The sequence below is a fragment of the Lycorma delicatula genome, chromosome 2, assembly GCF_047948215.1.
Source record: "Lycorma delicatula isolate Av1 chromosome 2, ASM4794821v1, whole genome shotgun sequence".
In the NCBI taxonomy this organism is placed as follows: domain Eukaryota; kingdom Metazoa; phylum Arthropoda; class Insecta; order Hemiptera; family Fulgoridae; genus Lycorma; species Lycorma delicatula.
Genome location: NC_134456.1, coordinates 31,946,088 through 31,965,840, shown reverse-complemented (window position 1 = coordinate 31,965,840; position 19,753 = coordinate 31,946,088). Strand labels below are relative to the sequence as shown.

The window sequence follows — 19,753 nt, the reverse complement described above, 5'->3', positions numbered from 1 at the left end:
TATAAATCTGTTTAATTAATTTGATCTTTTTGTGCAGTCTGGATTTGGTTTTGCAGGTGTAGGCAACTCACTATGCAAATTAGGAATAATATTTAGTTTTAGAATTGTAGGCATTATAATGGATTAAAAAAATCCTTTTTCTGGTTAGTTTGTTACTGCTTTTATTGTGTTTTTCTTTTAAAATGTTTGTTCAGGTTTTAAGAAGTCATGGATCATTGTTGATGCAAACATAATCTGAAAATATGTCTCAGGATCTTTAGATTATAGTGTAACTAGTAGTCTGACCGGTTCAGGAGCCTGGGGAGCCAATGTACCAAAAAGGCTTGGCTACAGGATTTTATATCGTTTTTAAAAATATATATTAGAAGGTCTGTACTTAATATTTAAATTTATAACATCAAAATTCTTCAAAATGTATTTCATATCAACCCATTTAATGTAGGTTGAACTTTATCCCAGTTAACAGTTGGTTTTTTTAATTGCTGGTGCAATAACGTCTTCTACACATTTGAGAACATCATATTAGTCTCATTCTTGGTATAAGATGTCTATTATCATATTTTGCTAAGGCTTTTATTTCTTCGACTGTCAACTCTGATATAACAGTTTTGTTGGTCCATTGATAGCCTGCGATGGTTGTGTTTTTTAATTTTTGATAATTGATTGTTATGTATTTTTTAGCACTGATTTTGAAAATAACCTTCATTTTTCTATGATAGGATTTTTTGCAAATCGCAAATTTCAAAATTTGTAAAAATTTGAAAAATTTAAAAATGTGATACATAAAATAGATATATAATGTTTATTTTTTTTATAATAAAGTAATATAATATATTCACATTTTTGGCTTATACTATGCATTCTTGTAGTTAAACATTGAGTGGTCTAAAGAGGAGTACGGGGGAGGTCATTAACCCCTTAATTTCTAATGAAAATTGCCATAAAATAACCCTAATTTCTATTATTGTGCATTTTTAAATTAATTTATTTTTATTTATTTAATTAATTTTTATGAGGTACATCATGCCTTTGGAAAAACTTCCCCTGTTCACCAACCCTTAATGACGAAGAATGTAAAATACTTATAATTTTATTCCATGTGTAGAAGTTTCTTTGGACAGCTTATACTTCGTGGTTTTCCTTTTATGTTCTCTACAAGTTTGATCTTAGTATAATATCCAGTAATAGTCTGCCATTATCGTAGTTGTCCATTTACCTTGATAATACCTTCTTTCCATTTCTTTCATGTCCTGATGAAATTTCTCACCCATCACTTTGCTAATAGCACTCAGATTTTCAGGGAAATAGTACACATGTGAATTTAGGAAGTGAATTTTTTCAAGCTCATGGAACAGCTTAAATTTTTGTACTTCTGCAGCATGTTCTCAACGATTGATTTGAAGTTTGGATCCTTCTTATTGTCCAGAAACTTGGTTACTACATCTTTAAAGGCTCCCCAGGCTTCTTTTTCTGCAACTTCCATTTGTTTCTCAAAATTACCATCTTTGAAAAGTTTTCTAACGTCAGGACCAGTGAAGACACCCTCTTTTAGTTTGGTGGTTATAAGATTGGAAATTTGTCACAGATGTCTTTACCTTCTTTTGGTAAGGCTTTGACAGATTGCTTCATCAAGCCTAACTTGATGTGCAGAGGTGGAAGGAGAACTTATTCAGATCTATGAGAGCTTCTCGGAACACATTTTTGGTTCCAGGTTCTAATGAAGCTCTTTTTGGCCAATCTTTCCTTATCCAGTGATTTTCTCTGTCTCTGCTGTCCTACATACAAAAAACAAGGAAACTTTATGTATCCTTCTTGCTGTCCCTAGGAGCATCGATATTATTTTGAGATCACTGCATTATCCACTGATGATTGTCATATTTAATTTTATTGAGAACGGATTCAAAATTATCGTAACCCTTTTTTAAAAAGCTCTTTTATAAATAACCTCAATGTCTAACAGTAATCGGCTTGCATGTTAGTCTTCCATTTCCCTTGGTGATGGAAAGCAGTGGCTTTCTATCACCAAAATGTCTTGGAAACGTTCACAGTGTTCCTCACTTACATCTCTAAGGTTGCCTGAGAAAAATCCAGATGTGAGTGGAGGAAATGTATTCTCAAAGACATATTACATCCCAGAGCTCTGTATGAAGTAAGAAGTTGTTGATTAACTATAGCATGGTAATTGTCAGATTTTTGTTTGTCGAGAAAGTTTTTGCAAAACGTCTTTAAATGAAGCTCAAGTTGCATTTTCTTCATTATTTAACATTGAGTTAAATACATCATCTTTAACCAACTCTCTTATTTGAGGACCAACAAATATTCCTTCTTTAATTTTTCCTTCACTTAATTCACAAATTTCTGCTTGATGTACAAAAATCTGGGACTATCTTTCTTCATTGCTTTTAAAAAATTTTTCATCAGTGCTAGCTTGATATGGTGAGGGGGTAAAAATATTTTTTTGGGTTCAAATAAGGGCTCATGAATAATATTTTTCCCATTTGGAGTTAAGTTCTCTTGTTTCTTCTACTATTTGGTATCATTATGTTTATTCCTAGCTCAGCTGTCCCATTCACAAAGAAAAAACATGTACTTAATAAAGCCTAACTGCAGGCCTAACAAAATAGCTATAACTTTCAAATCACCACATTTGTTCCAGTAATGTTTTTTATAATTTTTTTTTTTCAAGAAAGTCTTTCATCACATCATATGTCTCTTTCAAATTAATACCATAAGCTATTGGTATCAAAGTATATTTGTTACCGTTGTGTAATAGAACCACTTTTAAACTATACTTGGACGAATCTATAAAAAGGCACCAGTCCTCAGGTTTATGAACTTGTCCTAAGTGCAACATAAGCTCATCTATATTTGTGTAATAACCAAATTATTTTCATCAATAAAGTACTGAGAAAGTTCTTTTTGTCAGTTCAAAAGCCCAAAATTTTTGTATTTTTTTGAAGTAAATTCCAATCACAATCAATAAAGCTCAAGGTCAATCTTTAGAATTGTGTAGTTTAGATTTAGATGCGGATTGCTTCTCACATGAACAACTGTATGTTGCGTGGTCCCGAGTCGGCAAACCAGATAGCCTTTATATCTATGTAGATAGTGGAAAAACAAAAAAATATTGTATATCCACAAGAATTGCAAAAATTAAACTTCTATGAAACGTATGCTTTGTATTGTTTCTCATTTCTCATCCATGCAACCACAATGTGTTACAGCGAAGCATGGCAGGGTACAGCTAGTAGTGTATAAAATACTGTAATGTATAAAATACTGTAATGTATAATACAGTAAAGTATTGTAATTGATGCTTAACAAGGATAAACAGGAATGACTTTGACAGCACCGTGCATTGATCATTATGTGGGTGATGTCAAAAGTAGTATGATGGTGATGCCTACTTTTATACTAGTAAATAGTAGGATTACTGAACGTTGCAGTATGTTGTATAGCCAGATTAAAAAGATTGCTGCATACTATCTTTCTATTATTAGTTTGTTATTCATATTTTTCTTTTATTACTGATAAAACTGCTGCTATTATAGATGAAATGTAATCGTTGGATGGGTTTGGTAGAGGAAAATGTTGAAGAAAGTGATGAGGAAATAAACAATTTAAAGCAACGTATACGGTTGCGTCGAAGGCAAAAGCAAGAAGAAAAACACCACACACTAGCATTACTAAGCGATGGAAAGACTGATAGTAAGTTTTTGTATTTCTATAGTATTTATTTAAATACATACCTAGTTTAAGCTATAGTAAATTTAATTAGTAGTTTAAGTTTATCTTGTATTTGTTTTAGTTGTAATATGTTATTAATGTAGGTTATACTTATCTCTGTGGCATGCAGAAATTCAATTAATGGAAAGTTCTTATGTGAGCTTTCAGAACAAGGAATAGTTATACTTTTTATCTGTTTATATACATAATAATGTTTTAGATATGAATGATTTATAAATCAGATAAATAACTAAAAAATTATTGGGTTACTAGCTTTCCCTTTGAATTTAGGATTTGTATACTCATACTTCTTCTTTAATTTAAATAATCATGTATGACTACAAACTTCATTAATATTTACTAATATACAACACTTTGCTTTAAGTTATTGGTGCTTTTAAAGGTGTTAGAAGTACCCTATAAAAATTAATAAAGATGAGGATTTGTATAATGTACATCCCATGTAGATTAAAGAAAATCTTTTAGACTTATTTCATTTAAGTCCACTAAGATGTAAACATATTGTCACTAGGTATGTCAAAATGGTATGAAATCGTATTGGTTTTGTTTTCTTCTGGTCCTTAACTGTTTTGCCGACTACAAAAACCATTTTAGATGACTCGTTTTTTTTTTTTTTAGTATAAAAATGAATCTGTTTTTTTCATCATGTTTTGTTTAAAATGAAAAAAAATTAACCTTACAACTTTTGTAACAAAAACAGTATATTTTATAGTTTGTTATTGGAAAAACATTTCATATTTTGGTTAATATTACAGCAGTATAATGCACTGAGTAATGTCAGAGTAATATTATCAATGATAAATAAAAAAATTATTATAACTTGCATTATAAGTTGTATGATTCATATCTAGCTATCAAGTTGGTTTTAAATTCTTTCTATTGTAGCATTAATTCAGCTACAGTTTCTGCGTTGTTTTTTTAAGCATTAATTAAGTTAATATAAAGTACTTTTTTTCGGAGATGGTCTGATATTTATAAATTATTCCAAGAAAACCATTCCTATGAGTTGTGGCAAAATATTAATTAAATGAATTTATTTCACATTAAACAGTTTACAAATACAATTGATATAATTTTTTATATATAATTTTATATCAGAGTTATGAAAAATATTGAATCCTTTTTTTAAAATATAAAGTATGGACTTTAGTCTTTCTCTTCCAAAATAAATTCTGTTATGCTTTTCTACTTCAAAGACCCCACACTGTCATTGCTTCAAGAGGAAATATTATGAGGCATGTTTGAAAAGTAAATATCTTTTAAAAAATAATGATTAAACAAGTTTATTATTACAAGAAAGTTATTTTTCAACATAATTTTCATCAACATTAAGAAATTTGTTATAATGTGGAACCAATTTGTTCATAAAATGATGCTACCTATGAAGGCAGTCAATGTTTTACAACTCTTTTGATATTCTCATTGTAGTTATAATGCCAGCTAACAAGGAACTACTTTAAATGCCATCAAGTCAGTGTCACTTAGTATTAAGTCTATTTAGGGGATGATCTGTTTACTTTCAGCCAAATGATGTGTTGAGCTTTAGAGTTGTAGCCACGGCATATGATGAAGCACAGTCATGAAGACATTTTGACCTTTCCAGACGAAAGGCCGAGATGCTACCACTCACACCACGGATGTTGGTGCGAGTGTATATTAAATACTTATAAATAATAATGCATGTGAACTGTTAATTCTTCATTTAGAATGAGTTTTTTATATATTTGAGGATTAAATCATTTTTTTAATGAAAATTAATGCGTAAAGCATTTTTGTAATTGTGTTTGCTAATAAATCTGCAGTTAAAGCATGTTAGAAACTGATAGGTATAAATTCTGGTTGTGTTAAGAGCTTTGAAGGTTTTTGTAAATGTAAAGAATATACATCAATAAAACATCTCCTGTATAATTATACATCTGTATTTACATCTGATGTATAATTATACATCTGTAAAACATCGCTATAATTATAAATTTATGGCAGGTAATATCTAGGCATTGTGTGCTTGTAATTGTCGTGTATTACTGTTTTCAGTAATTAGTAGTTTAAAAATTTTGTACATGTACCATTTTCTTTTTTTTTTACTTGGCAATAAAGTATATTTTTTATATTATCCTCCTGCTGTTGAAGAGCAGTACTTCTCCAATAGCAGTTTTTGCAAAACTAAGAAAGAAATAAATAAATATCTGTTAACTCAAGTTGGTCACATCCTTGTTAGTTCAGTTAACTATAATCAAAATAATGAAAAGGTATTTATTATTTTCTTCAAGAAGAAATGGTGATATGGAACTGTCATGTGTGAATTCCTGACTTTCATTAGTTGGTGGATCATAATGCAGCATGTGAAATTATTCAGCAACCTTGTAAGTTTAATCGGTGGTTTTTCTGAATTTTTGTTGTTTATAGTATGGTTCCAATTTATGCGTTATTTATTTGAATCAATTACCTTCACTTTTATATGTTTTTACATGGCACTTTGTTCACTATTTTTTTTCTTGATGATTTCATCACATAAGCTTGAAGCATGTGTACGTGGGATATGAAAATGGAATTTTATAGCATGAAAAAATGCCATGCCTGACTGGGATTCGAACCTGGGACCTCCAGATGAAAGGCTGGGACGCTACCACTCTGCTGTGGACATCGGCAAATTACTTTGCTTTTAAATAGTAAAATTAATTATATTAGTATGCTTTTTAATATTTTTGTCATTAGTATTTTTTGATCTCTCTATTTTCTGGAAAAAAATTAAATCAAACTATTTATAATAGATCTATTTTTTATGTTTGCAGCAACTACAACTGATCAGAGTGCTAGTCCATTTTCATCATCTCCAGAAGCTAGTTCAGATTGTTTATCAACTGATGATGTAGATGATTTAGAACTCGATCAAGTAACATCTAGTAATCTTGAACACTTTTCTAAATCTGGTAAACTATGATTTATGGTCAGGATATTCATTGTATATTAAATAATTGTTAGATTTAAAACAAAACATTTCATTATAATAATATGGTAAACAATAACTTTTCATGGCTTGCTTATTTAGTTAAAAGCGCTTGTGTTACGTTATACAGTAATCAAAGTTTGGTTCTGGTTTGTGTGATTAAAGAGCATTATAGGTATAAATTATTTTGTATGTAGGTATCATTTCTTGAAGTACCCTAATGCAATATAGTGAATTATGCCTAATCCCATCTCTAAATTCAGCTTTTCCACTTGCATCATTGTTGATTTTTACATGTTATGTGACATAATTTTATAAAATCTATTAATGAAATAAAATCTATTATTAAATCTATTCTATTTATAAAATTTATTAATGTACTTTGTACATCGAAGTAGACCCTCTTCTGGTGTAACACACTTATTCCAGCAATGTTTCAATTGTTGGAAGGATTTTTAAAAGTGATTTTTAGTGAGCACCATAAGTTTTCTTGTTGTCTTTCTTTTGATTTCTTCTCTGTCTTCAAATCTCTTTCTTTTAAGCAGAACCTTAAGCTTAGGAAAGACCTAAAAATTTCAGTGCATACCTGGTGAATAAGGAGCCTCCTGAAGCTCTTCAATCCATTGTTCTCTGGAATAAATTGAATCTCTGGACAAGTTGTAATGCATGCACTAAGGTGTAGTTATGATGAATTTTCCAATCGCCATTTTTCCAAAACTATGGTTTCTTACTTGATGAGCATCTTTTAGCCGATGAAGAGCAGTTATGTAGTACTCTTTATTGACAGGTTGTTCTTGAGGAGCATGAACTACATCTTGATGAACTAAGCCTTGATACTCAAAAAAAGACTGTCAACATGACCTTTACCTTCATGATTGGCTGGCTTTCTTTTGCGACGGAGAACATGGAGTTTTCCAGCGGCATGATGGTGCCTTTGCCTCAGGATGATAGCTGTAGAAATATATTTCATCTGTTTTATTTTTTCATAAAATCAGTGTTACTATTAACATATTCTAGCATGTCTTGCACAACTTGAGTTGATTTTAATGTTAAATATTCATGAGTGAGAAGTTTTGAATCAAATTTTGCTGCTATGCTCTGCATCCCCAGGTCTTCTGTTAAAATTGATTTCACTGAGCCTGATGAAACTCTACTTCATCTTCAAGCTCTCTAATTGTTATTCGGTGATTATTCGAACTTGCTCAATTTTTTAGGGATTTTTTCTGGTGGAACATCTTTCAGAACATTTGTCACTTTTGACAGATGTTCAACCATCTTGGAATCTTTTTAATTTATGTAACACTCATAATTTGATCAGCAAAAGCTTTTGATCTTCCTTATTGTTTCTACTTGCATGTCATCAAACTTCTGATAAAATATAATGCAAATTCTCTCTCTGCTCATGCAGTTCAGTCATTTTGAAAATTGTTACGAAAACACAAGTGCTACTCACACATTTTATTTTCATGACTGCTAAGGAGTTGACTGGCTGCAATGGCAGCAAAACAGTAAATCATATGCAACCAATATGAGTCAAGGTCCCAAAATGAGTCATGGTCCCATAAGTGTTCATCCATAATTGAGAATGGATTTAAATTAAATTAAAAAAAAAAAAAAACAAAAGTTACAACTTAAATAATTTGAAAGAAAAAGCGAGTACTTTTTTAAGAGAAGATCATCAACCTTACTGGTTGATGATCACAACCAAAAAGGTATAGAACAAGTTAGGTAAAGAAACTCTAATACTCATGTTTGTAAAAATATCCGCAATATTTGCTTTTTGAAATAGTTGTCTCATCATTGCACAAGCGTTAAAATCTCACAGTAGTAAGCACTGTTTATTATTGAGCCCCTCTTTGGATAATGCAGTGGTTTAATATTAGGCTTTTTGCGTACCAGAAAAACTATAAGGACCAATTTTCCTGCTGGGTTATTAACTCTTACTTTATGAATGTTTCCATTCTGCATTCTTCTGTCTATTCTCTGCCTAATATTGAATATAGCAAGTCTGATTCTATTAGATGACATCACCTTTATTACCATAGCCTTCTAAATGCTTCTTCTTTTCAGTAGTCCAAGTATATTTTTTTATGCAATGTGAGTTTTATTCGGGGCCCATCTTGCACAAACTTTATTAAAGCCACTTTATTAGTCATTTTTAATAGGCAGAACTATGAATAATTTTCAGACAATCAGTATCAAAGTTATTTGTCAAAACCATGTCGTGCTCAATGTTATTGTCAAATGTGACTGGTTCCTTCTTGTTAACACTAGTATTGGGACGATTTATAATTTTTCAGTCCTCTTTTTCAGACGTTCTCTTGCAGCAAACACTGCTCCTGTATTATGCTGAAATTCCTTGATCAGTTTTGATACCTGATTGATCTTCTGACCAGAAAAAAATAAATTTCTGAATTTTTATTTTTTGATACAGATAAAAAGTGGAGTAGCAATGTTTAATGTTACTCCAGCCATAACTCAACTGATCTAATAATGTCTTAACTGTTCAATTATGTCTTTAACATTGTGCGAGTACATAACACTGTGCCAACATATTCTAAATGTATTGCAATATGTTAAATTTAATAAATTCATTCAGTTTAATAAATCCATTGCAGTCTTTTTTTATTTATCTTTATGTGTATAATATATATTGAGGTAATATTAATTTATATTTTATAAACTCATTGGCATGTATGAGGGTAAATCAAATATAAACGGGATTTCATTTTTTTTTTAAAATGATTTATTGAAAAATAAAAGGCAAATATAATTTATTTTTCTACATAGTTTCTTGCTTTAGAAATACATTTTTCCTAGCGAGAAGGATTTTTTTTTTATCGCAGCATTGTAGAATTAAGCTTCTAATATTGAATTTTGAATAATTTTTTAATATTTGATATTTGAATAATTTTCTAATATTGAATATTGGCATCTGGAGCCAATTGCGCACAAATGTCTCCATGCCTTTCATCTTAAAGTCGTTGCCTTCCTAGAGCTTATTTAAACAGCCCAAACAAATGAAAATTGCAGGGTGATAGGTCTAGGCTGTAGGGAGGATGATCAAGTTGAGTCCAGTGCATTACTTCTAGTTTTAAGACTGTTAGAACTGCAGTGTAGGGCCTGGCATTATTGTGGAGAAGGATGGTCTCTTGAATCGGTTGGTCTTGTTTTTTGCAGTGATATGCAGTTCTCACCTCGTTCAACAGCTCGCAGTAGTAAGTAACATTGATTGTGCATTGCTCATGCAAAAACTCAATGAGCAAAATGCCTTACTGGTAAAAAAAAAAAAACTGTTAAAATAACCATGCCAGTTGAGGCTTAGCTTTCACTGGGCCTGCCTCCTCTTTCCTTTTTCATACTGGCTTGTTTCGACTGGGGTGTGTGGTGGTAGACCCATGTTTTGTCGTAGGTGACGACAAAACAAAAATGCATCACCTTTCGCAAACCTTGCTGTAAATCTGACAGACCTCCAAATGTCTCAGCTTCTGATCTGTGGTCAAAAGGCGAGGGACTCACACACTTTATGGAACTGTAGGTAATTTGTGATGATTGCTTAAAGCTCCCATAACTTATTTAAACTTATTCTACAATTTCGGATACACTCGCCCGTCGATCGTCTTCAAGAATGTCTCGAACTGTGCGAATGTTTTCGTCTGTAATGCTGGTCCAAGGATGGCGATAGTGTTCCTGATTTTCTACTCATTCTCATCCTTCCTTGAACCCTTTATGTCAGGAAAACACACGAGATCTTGACAATGTTTGGTCCCCGAACTGTGCAGTCAATCTCTGGAAAATTTCCGGCGCTTGCACTCCTTCATGAGCAAGACATTTTATAATTATGCGTTGTGCAGTGGAGGGGTGCATCTGTTGCTTCAATATAGTGAGCGTTACTGATGAATTGGTTGGGAGTGTGAAATGGTCAGCTCTCCTCACTCCTAATGACCATACCCAAGCATACTGGAAGCGTGGGCCCAGTCCTACCAACTGTAGACGCTCAGGAACAAAAATCCCGTTTATATTTGATTTACCCTCATAAGTAGTAGAATGTTTTTACCCTTATACTTGTTGATTATTGCTGTGAAGGTAAATTAAAAATAATTGAATTTGAACTTAAATCTTTTTTTTCTCATTTTATTCTTGTTTCTGTATCAATCTTGAAATAGTATGTTTAAAAAAAATAGTAGTAATGTTAATAACGTTTCTTACTGTTTGAATAGAACTCAAAATTTAATCTCCTCTTAATCAGTAAAGTTGAAAATTACTTTTACTTTTAACATTTTTATTATTTTATCATTTATCTAAAATTGGTTTCTTATCTAGATAAAAAAAGATGAATTTTTTAAATCAGTAAAATATTTAAAAATTGTACTGTTACAACCCTGGATTAGGTTCTCCATCCTAATTAATCATAAAATGTATTTAAAAACACAAAAAAAAATATTTTTACTTGTTTAAATTAAAATGATTTTAAGGAGATTTTTTACTTACCCTTACTTTGTGATAAAAAATTAAAAACAAGTCCTATCTTGAAGTCTGTTTATAAAAAAAATGCTTCACATCAATAACAGTAAAAAGAAATAAAATTGATAGAATTTGCACTTTTAGGAATGGAGATGTTTCGATCAAGGGGGTTAAGTCTTATTACCCCCATTCCTGAGATAAGAGTTGAAAAACATTCTTAATTTAGAGGTAAATTATAAAAACTTAGGATGAAATGGTAAAAATTTAAAGAATTTTATAAAACATTTTCAGTTAGTGAGGTAATATTTTCCTGTACATAATGTCTAATTTAGAGGTGGATATTAGGAATGTCTTATTTTAGAAAAAAATATTTTTAAAATTTTCAAGTGAATTGGCATGACATTATATTTTAAACATTTATATAACAGTAATTTTTAAATGAAAAATACTTTACAAAAGATTGAAAAAACATTGTCAGTATTTCAGTAATCATATTTCTGATGATAATTTTTGACAAGTTAAAAAACATACATGAATAAAATTTTCATAAAGACTGTGCCCTCTTTAAGAAACAGCATTTTCTCAATATCATGCCACTTCTGTATTCACTGTTTAATTTTTAAAAAGATTTAATTTAAACCTCTACTGTATGAAGCCCCCAAAAGATACAAAAATCGAGAAAAAGTGGAGTTTTTTTTGACTAATTGGTAATATGCTTGTTCTTTCTTATATTACAGTAGTTAGGAAAGTAAAAGATGATGTAAAACCCTGATTATTAATTAAATAAAAGTTATAGTTATATTATTTCGAATTGTATTGCATCAAGCTTCCACATTACTACTCTATGATTGTGGATAAATGTAAATAATTGTCAGCCTGTTGTAATAATTATCTGAGAAAAAATAAAAGAACAAAAAAGATAAAAGTTTAAATAAATAGTCTTTATAATATTTGTCTAATATTAAACATGAAAATAGAATTATTATAAATTTCCTCTAAAAAACATTTTGAATGAATTTGTGTGTGTAGTTTTAGAGTGCTTTTGGAGATCTGGAGTGCTTTTGGAGATATGTGTGTTGGTGAGATGATAAACTGTGTTAGATAATTTTTGTCTTTTCAAAATGACATTAACAGCATTAGAAAAACTTATAAACACTTCAAGCAATAAAACTATTGTCTGACATACAAAATGTTATCACCCTAAAAGTAATTGAGATGCACTTATCACTTTTATAAACAGAAAAAAGAAAAAAAAAACTTTGTCATTGTTGGCACAGAAGAACTATAGTACACAAACCTATGAAATATAGACAAAATCACACAAACTTTGTAAACAAATAAAGTATTTGCATCAGTTACAATGTCATACTCATCTCTTTATACGTAATAAGCATTTTCATTTAAAAAAAACAGAATTAAGTGAAGAATTAAGCAATAGAATAACAAGTACTATCAGTATAACCACGAAACAAAAATTACATAAGTTTCTACCATGAATTTTGCGTGCAAGATAATGTGAACTACTTATGATTTCATGCACTTCAGGAATATTATCTGAAACAATTTTACAAGATATTGAAGAAATAAGAATCCTGACTAATAATAGACATTTATACAAAATAATCTGTTGTCATAGGTATATAGATGACATAACCCTGTTATAAAAATCGAATACCAGACTATATAAATAACTCTTCACATACTCTTAACAAAAACTGCAGAAATATAACCTTCACAAACAATTATGAAAAAGAAAAGCATTAATTTCTTAGATTAAGAATTACAAAACATGAACAAGAAACACATTCCAAAGCTATAAAAATTCACTACACATTGACATCTTATAAAAACTGTAATATGTAGAACCATACTACAAAAGGTATATCATTTTTTTCTTTTTAAAAACCATTAGTGTGAAGTACATAAAATAAAATATTTAGCTGAATTTACTAAATGCAACAGAGCATTAACAGACCAACTTCTGTACAAATTTCATAACAAAAGGATGAAAATATAATAATAAAAAATTCTTAATGTTTAAATTAACACTACACGGAAAAAATTGTCTACAAATTTAAAAAGTCAGGTTACAGTACAAAATAAAACAAAATATGCATTGCCAAATAATTTAAATAACCAAACATAAATCTTTATATAAACCCCAAAGGAACAAAACAAATCATACGTAAACAACTCAATATACAAAACAACATTCTCAGTGAACAAGCACAATTTAAATTAAACATGCTCTTTGAACAATAAAGACGTTCATAATTCAATCTACTACTATTACATCCAATGGCAGTGCAGTATTCAGTGCTCCAGAACCTGCGTAAAGAAACTTGATTTATAGAGAAAGTATGTTCAGACTTTGTGTACAACTTTTACTTGAAAATAGGGTTTACTGTAGTCAACTTAAAGACTGTTATAGATTTGTTGGTATTTATTACATAGTAAATGGTGGTGTGAGTTCACAATTTTGTAATTCATTTTACTGAAATATGAATTTGTGTGATTTCCAGGTCTATCCGTTTCAATGGCATCACTGTATTCAGAGGCTGAAATTTCTCGCCCTTCAACTGCTGCACCTACAACTGAGGCAGCAGTTTCAGCTGAAGGTGTAGCTCTGTCACTTCTTCGTCAGTTTAGTGATAAACATCTTCCTCGTGCTTCTGATCTACAGTGGCTTGTCTCTGAACAAGATGCACCTCAACAGGTATCATTTTAATTCAATCAAAGCAAATTTATATAATTTGATATGAATGGAACCGTATGAACAATAAATTAACAAAATAAAAAAATAAAAAATCTTGATCTAGGAATCGATGAATCAATATAAAATTATTTTTCTATGTAAAATGGTTATTTTTTTCTCTAATTAGTTTAAAAAACTAATTGATAATAAAAATTGTTTTAATATTACCCCCCTGAATGTAGATAGTGAACTGCATTTTGGTTTGTAAAAGAAAATATTTTTTTCCTTTTTATTTTTTTGAGAAATTACAAATTTAGTTAAATTTCTAACGAATGTGAAATATAACAAAAATTTCCAGAGATAATTGCTATTTAGCGACACAAACGAAAATTTGACAGTAAATATTTTGTGTAGGTTTTTCTAGTATATTTCCCAACTTTAACCTTATATTGAATACAGCACTTATTTTTATTATTACTTCTTGTGGGTGTGCTAATAAAAAATTCAGGAATTTGTCAAACAAACCTTGAATTGGTCAACATAAATTCCAGAGGCACAGCTAGAGGATGTATATTAAAAAATATTATCCTTGCAGTTTATGGTTTTGGCTTACTTTTTCTACATATGTGGATTTTAATCCTCCCTCCCAAAAAATTTTATTTTATACACAATGAATTGATCCCCAAACTCTTTACTTTATTAATGACCTACCCTCTTATTAGGTAGAATTACTTGTAAGACATAATTTGTTGGTGATCTTTCATCTTGGTTACTGGAAGCAGTTATTTTATGTTAAAAACAATTTTATTTTTTTTAATTTGTACTAACTGTTTGTTTATTGCTCAGTATATTTAAAAATTACAAAAAAAAAAAAAACTAAGTTATAAGTGGTTAGTAAATTAAGTAATTGATATAAAGTAATATTTCTGATGCATTGTAGTTATTGCCTCTACCAAAAAGTTGGCCTGTTAGTCCAGATGAGGCAGAAGATCAAGATATGAGGCAGGCAACATCTCTTCGTGGTACTACTGATTGGGCACCTCCTAGACCACAAATTATTTTTACTGCTCATCCTACTCCAGTGTGAGTATATACCTGTTAAAAATAATTCTGCAGCTTTTTTATTTTATTGAAGACCTATGTGTTTTAAACACACCTGTGCATATGTTTTCACACAGCATATGACCACACACAGTGATTATCATTGTCAAATAATTTCTGTCAGAATGGTTACAAAATATATCACTTACAGTGAGCTTACTTACCTGGATTAACTTGGTAAAAATAGATGAAATTATACAGGACCAGTTGTCAGTTTGTATGAGTGTACATCTGTTTTGAGCAAATAATCAAATAGAAGTATTAAAAGAACTAACTTTTGATGTGTATGACTAGTTAGGTATATTTGCTCTTGATAAGAAACTGATGTTTCACTACATTTTTACATTGTGACAATAATAATCTTTTCATTAGGTATTTTGTGTCGCATTAAATATTTCTTTTAGAAGTTTTCAGCTCAGTAGTGAATAAATTAATTTGATCTGTTGAAATATTTTATGGAAGTGTTACATTCTGCAGTTTAGATTTTTAACATGTTAAAATTAAAAAAAAATATTATTTTTTTTATTTTTATCTTTTTTCTAAAATAAAGGTTGTGTTTATCATTCAGGAGTGGCATTTATTTAACATGTAAAGTTGATATGGAAACTATATTTTTTTATTTTAATCATAATAATGTATTTCAAGATCAGATTTATTATAATCTGGATTATTTTTTATAAACATTACGGCTTGTTTTGTCCACAGTGAGTGGGTTATTAAAAATTTTATTCATAAAACAAAAACCTATCCTTATTTAAAAATTACTCTCAAATCTTTTTTTTCAAAACAAATAACTCAATCAAGTTTTATTTAAATATGATTGTTCAGATTACGCTAATTAATTTGTTTGTTGACATGACAAATTACCTAACGAATGTATTCTTGTATGCATAGAGTTTACTACATAAGTGATGAATATGTTCATCAAATTTCAAGTTTTACAAAAAAAAAATATTCCCAACAGCTTAACATAATCTTTAGATTTTACTGAAAACCTTAGATGAAAATTTAACAGTAATATTTTCTCACAGTTAATACTTAAAATGATTAGTGGCTAAATGAAGGAGAGCCATATTTTCCAGGTGTTCAAGTTATTCCCAGGTTTTCCTATATAAAATTAAGGAAATATCCATTTTAAGATACAGATTAAACTGCTCTCGGAATTTCTAAAAATTAAGATAATGTTTTATCTGTTTTACCTATCTGCCATGAAGTTTTTATATACTTATGCACATTATGTATATCATGGTAGTATAATTCAGAGAATAAAAATTCCCTTCTGTTTCTTTGTTTGTAACATCATTATACTTAAATTACTCTATGATGAAAGTGTTTTTAAAATTAGATTTTAAACTGTGATATTAATAATTAGAATATTTTCAAAAAATAATTTGATAAAGTAATAAACACACACACACACACACACACACACACACACACACACACACACACACACACACACACACACACACACACACACACACACACACACACACACACACACACACACACACACACACACATACACATACACACACATATATACACATACACATACATACACAGACATATATACACACATATACACATACATATACACATACATACACACATATATATACTGTATATTATAATTTTGATAATGCACTGTTAAATATATGGATTATGGATTTTTGATTTGATGCTTAAAGTAGTATTTTCCTCCTGCTATAAAAAATGGAACTGATAAAATATATATATTTATTTTTCAGAAACTTCTCTCACTGGTCTTAAAATTAAGATTTGTTGTCTTCATCTGGTTTAGTCTTCTGAAAAAGTTGTGTTTTAGTGAAATAATGTATGCTAATTTATCTTCATTGTTTTATTTTCACAGGCGAAGAGTTTTGATGACTAAACAGAACTACAGATGTGCAGGGTGTGGAATGAAAGTACAGTTAGATTATGCACACAAATATAGATACTGTGAATATCTTGGCAGATTCTTTTGTACGGGCTGCCATACTAATCAGTTTTCTATAATTCCTGGTCGTGTACTCACCAAATGGGATTTTAACCAGTAATATAAGTTTTCTTTATCAAATTATTTACTTAAGTCTTTTTTTAAAGCAGAATGATGTATCACTTTTTGAGTATATTATGATATTTATTTGTATAATTTCACTTGATATTATAGAATCAAGATTATAATCAGATTATTTTATAGGTTATCATCAGTAAGTATGTTAATATTATAATGTCAGTAGAATTAAGTACAACAAAGTTGATATTAGTGAAAAATCCATGGGGCCAAACATATATTTTGAATATCTGCATATCTAGATTCTGTTCTGTTTAATGAAGGGCTAAATTTTAGTCATGCATTGCCATCTCCTGATTACAATATTGAGGCTCCATTGTTTCATCCTAGAAAACTTCTCATTCTTCATATTTTTAGCTCATCTTATTTTTTGGATTTACCTTAAAAATTTTCTGCCTATGATTCGTTTTCTAAATCTTACGTACATGCTTTTCATTCATTATAAATATTTAATTAGATTTCTTAGTTAATTCTTAGGTCATTAAAATTCTAATTTCCGGACTGAAAGTAATCTTCAAAGTAGATTTTCTGTAAATAAACAGCATGAAATAGTCAGCAGAAAATTTATTGGAATAAAGCATTTTGAAAATAGGATAATCACTTAAGGTTGTCAACAATTCGTGAAGGTAAAACTACCTGTTCTTATTAAATGTTCCATTAGATACCAAATTAAGGTCATACCTGGATGTCATATATAACTGCCTTAATTATTTATTTATTTCAAGGTCATTACATTGAAAGAGGAGGTGCTGTAAACTGGCCTGTCATATTGCCATATCTTACATTGCTAGACTTTCTTTTATAGAATATTTAAAGGATTGGACATAATGAATGAAAATAATGGATATAACTTAACGAAAAGATAATGAATTACCATTTTTAATTGGAAACGTTGGGAAAGAATAAGCTACATTCTTGTGAGAATAAGATCATTTGATGGAGTTCCATTTCAAAATCATCTTTGCTATTATGTTTAATTGTTCTGAATTTTGCATCCACATCAAAAGCATCTGTGGCATATATCCATGCATGCAAATTGGACCTATTTTAATGAATATAGGTCCAATTTGAATTGATGAAAAATCCTAACTATATTCAGTAAATTGTTATTATTTGTTTAAATGTAGTTAATGTGATTTCTATTATATTTGTGACATTATGTTGAAGTTTTAATTTTTTCCCATCTTCCTATGAATTAGTTAACTATTATTCAATTTTATGGTTTCCTCTGAAATTTGTTTTTTTAAATTCTATTTCAATAGATAAGATGTCGTTTTGTGAGGTATAAATTGTCTTAACAGTAAACTTGGTTATTAAATTTTATTTGAAAATTTATAATCATAATCTCAAAGTCCATAATACCCATTTTATATATATATATATATATATATATACTGTGAAAATAATACTATATTGTACATATAGGTATAGTATGGGGTCATCAAAAAAGATTGCAGCAATAAAAAAAAATCATATTTCCCTGTGTAATTGAGATAAGTATTAATTGAACTGCAAAGTAATCTGGATATCATTAAGTTTTTTAGACATGACTGGCTGTGATCTTGAGCCAATGTGCACAACGTGCAAGCCTCTGCACCACTGTCAGTCAGTGCAATGGTGACAGTTCTGCAGAAAGCACAGTGCGTTTTGTGGTTAATAGAGTATAAATCAGTTATAACTTCATCAGACTTTCCAGTGTGTTTATGGTAATGATCGCCCTCATGCAAACAGCATTAGATGGTGATATGTGTAGTTTAAGGAATCTGGCAATGTGAAAGTGAAAACGTCTCCCAAAACAAGTGACAAAACAGTTGAGTGTATATTTAAAACTTGTTTAAGAAGCCCTAAAAAAAATCAATTTCTTGGCTAAATTTACGGTTAGGAATTTCAAAGACAACTATTTAAAATGTGTTACTCAAGAATTTATGCCTTCACGCCTATAAAATTCATATTAAACTTCAAATGAAACCTAAAAATCGTCGTAACATGTTGGATTCGCAAGTAAAATGCTTAATAACATTGACGATGGCAAAACATTTTTAAAATGTGTTATGTTATAGATGAAGTGATTTTTGTATGTCAGTGGTTGTGGTAACCACTGCATAATTGTAGGATATTGGGATCTCTGCAACATAATGAAATTGTTGAGGATGTCAGAGATTCCCCAAAAATAAACATGTTGTGCGATTTGATGTCCGATTGTGTGATTGGCCCATTCTTTTTTCATGAGCGTACTATCATAGGGAATGTTTATTTAGACATGCTACAACTTACAGCTTGGTTTTCGCACAAGTTGACCGAATTGAACAAGAATGCAAGGTTGATATAACATTTCAACAAGATGGTATATCCCCATACTTTAGCCTAGGTATTCAACATGCTCTCAGTGAAAGATTCCCTAATCTTTGGATTTGTATGGTTAGTCCTGTGCTCTGGGCTCTGGGCTCTGGGCTCTGAGAAGCCCAGATTTGACACTCGTAGACTCTTTTCTATGGAATACGTTAAAAACATTGTCCACAGTAAAAAAAACAGGAATGTACAACATTTAAGACAACAGATCACTGCTGCTATTACATTTAAGACAACAGATCGTTGCAGGCACAGTTGTGCCTGCAATGATCAAGCAGACCTGGACAGAAGTCGATTATTATTGGCTGGGTGTTTGCAGAGCACCAATGAGCTCATATTGAAACATTCTAAGGTATGTAAGAAAACGTTTTGA

General features: G+C 30.0%; 1 protein-coding gene across 2 annotated transcripts in view; it reads left to right on the top strand.

The window, feature by feature from the left end:
- Rubicon (run domain Beclin-1-interacting and cysteine-rich domain-containing protein rubicon) overlaps window positions 1–19,753 on the top strand; it is a 66,200-nt gene that overhangs the window by 33,700 nt on the left and 12,747 nt on the right. For both annotated transcript variants that reach the window (XM_075358595.1, XM_075358593.1), the window contains 5 exons: window positions 3,552–3,708; window positions 6,540–6,677; window positions 13,681–13,874; window positions 14,794–14,936; window positions 16,828–17,010. In XM_075358595.1, the coding sequence (XP_075214710.1) occupies window positions 3,552–3,708; window positions 6,540–6,677; window positions 13,681–13,874; window positions 14,794–14,936; window positions 16,828–17,010 (815 nt within the window). The remainder of the gene's footprint in view (window positions 1–3,551; window positions 3,709–6,539; window positions 6,678–13,680; window positions 13,875–14,793; window positions 14,937–16,827; window positions 17,011–19,753) is intronic.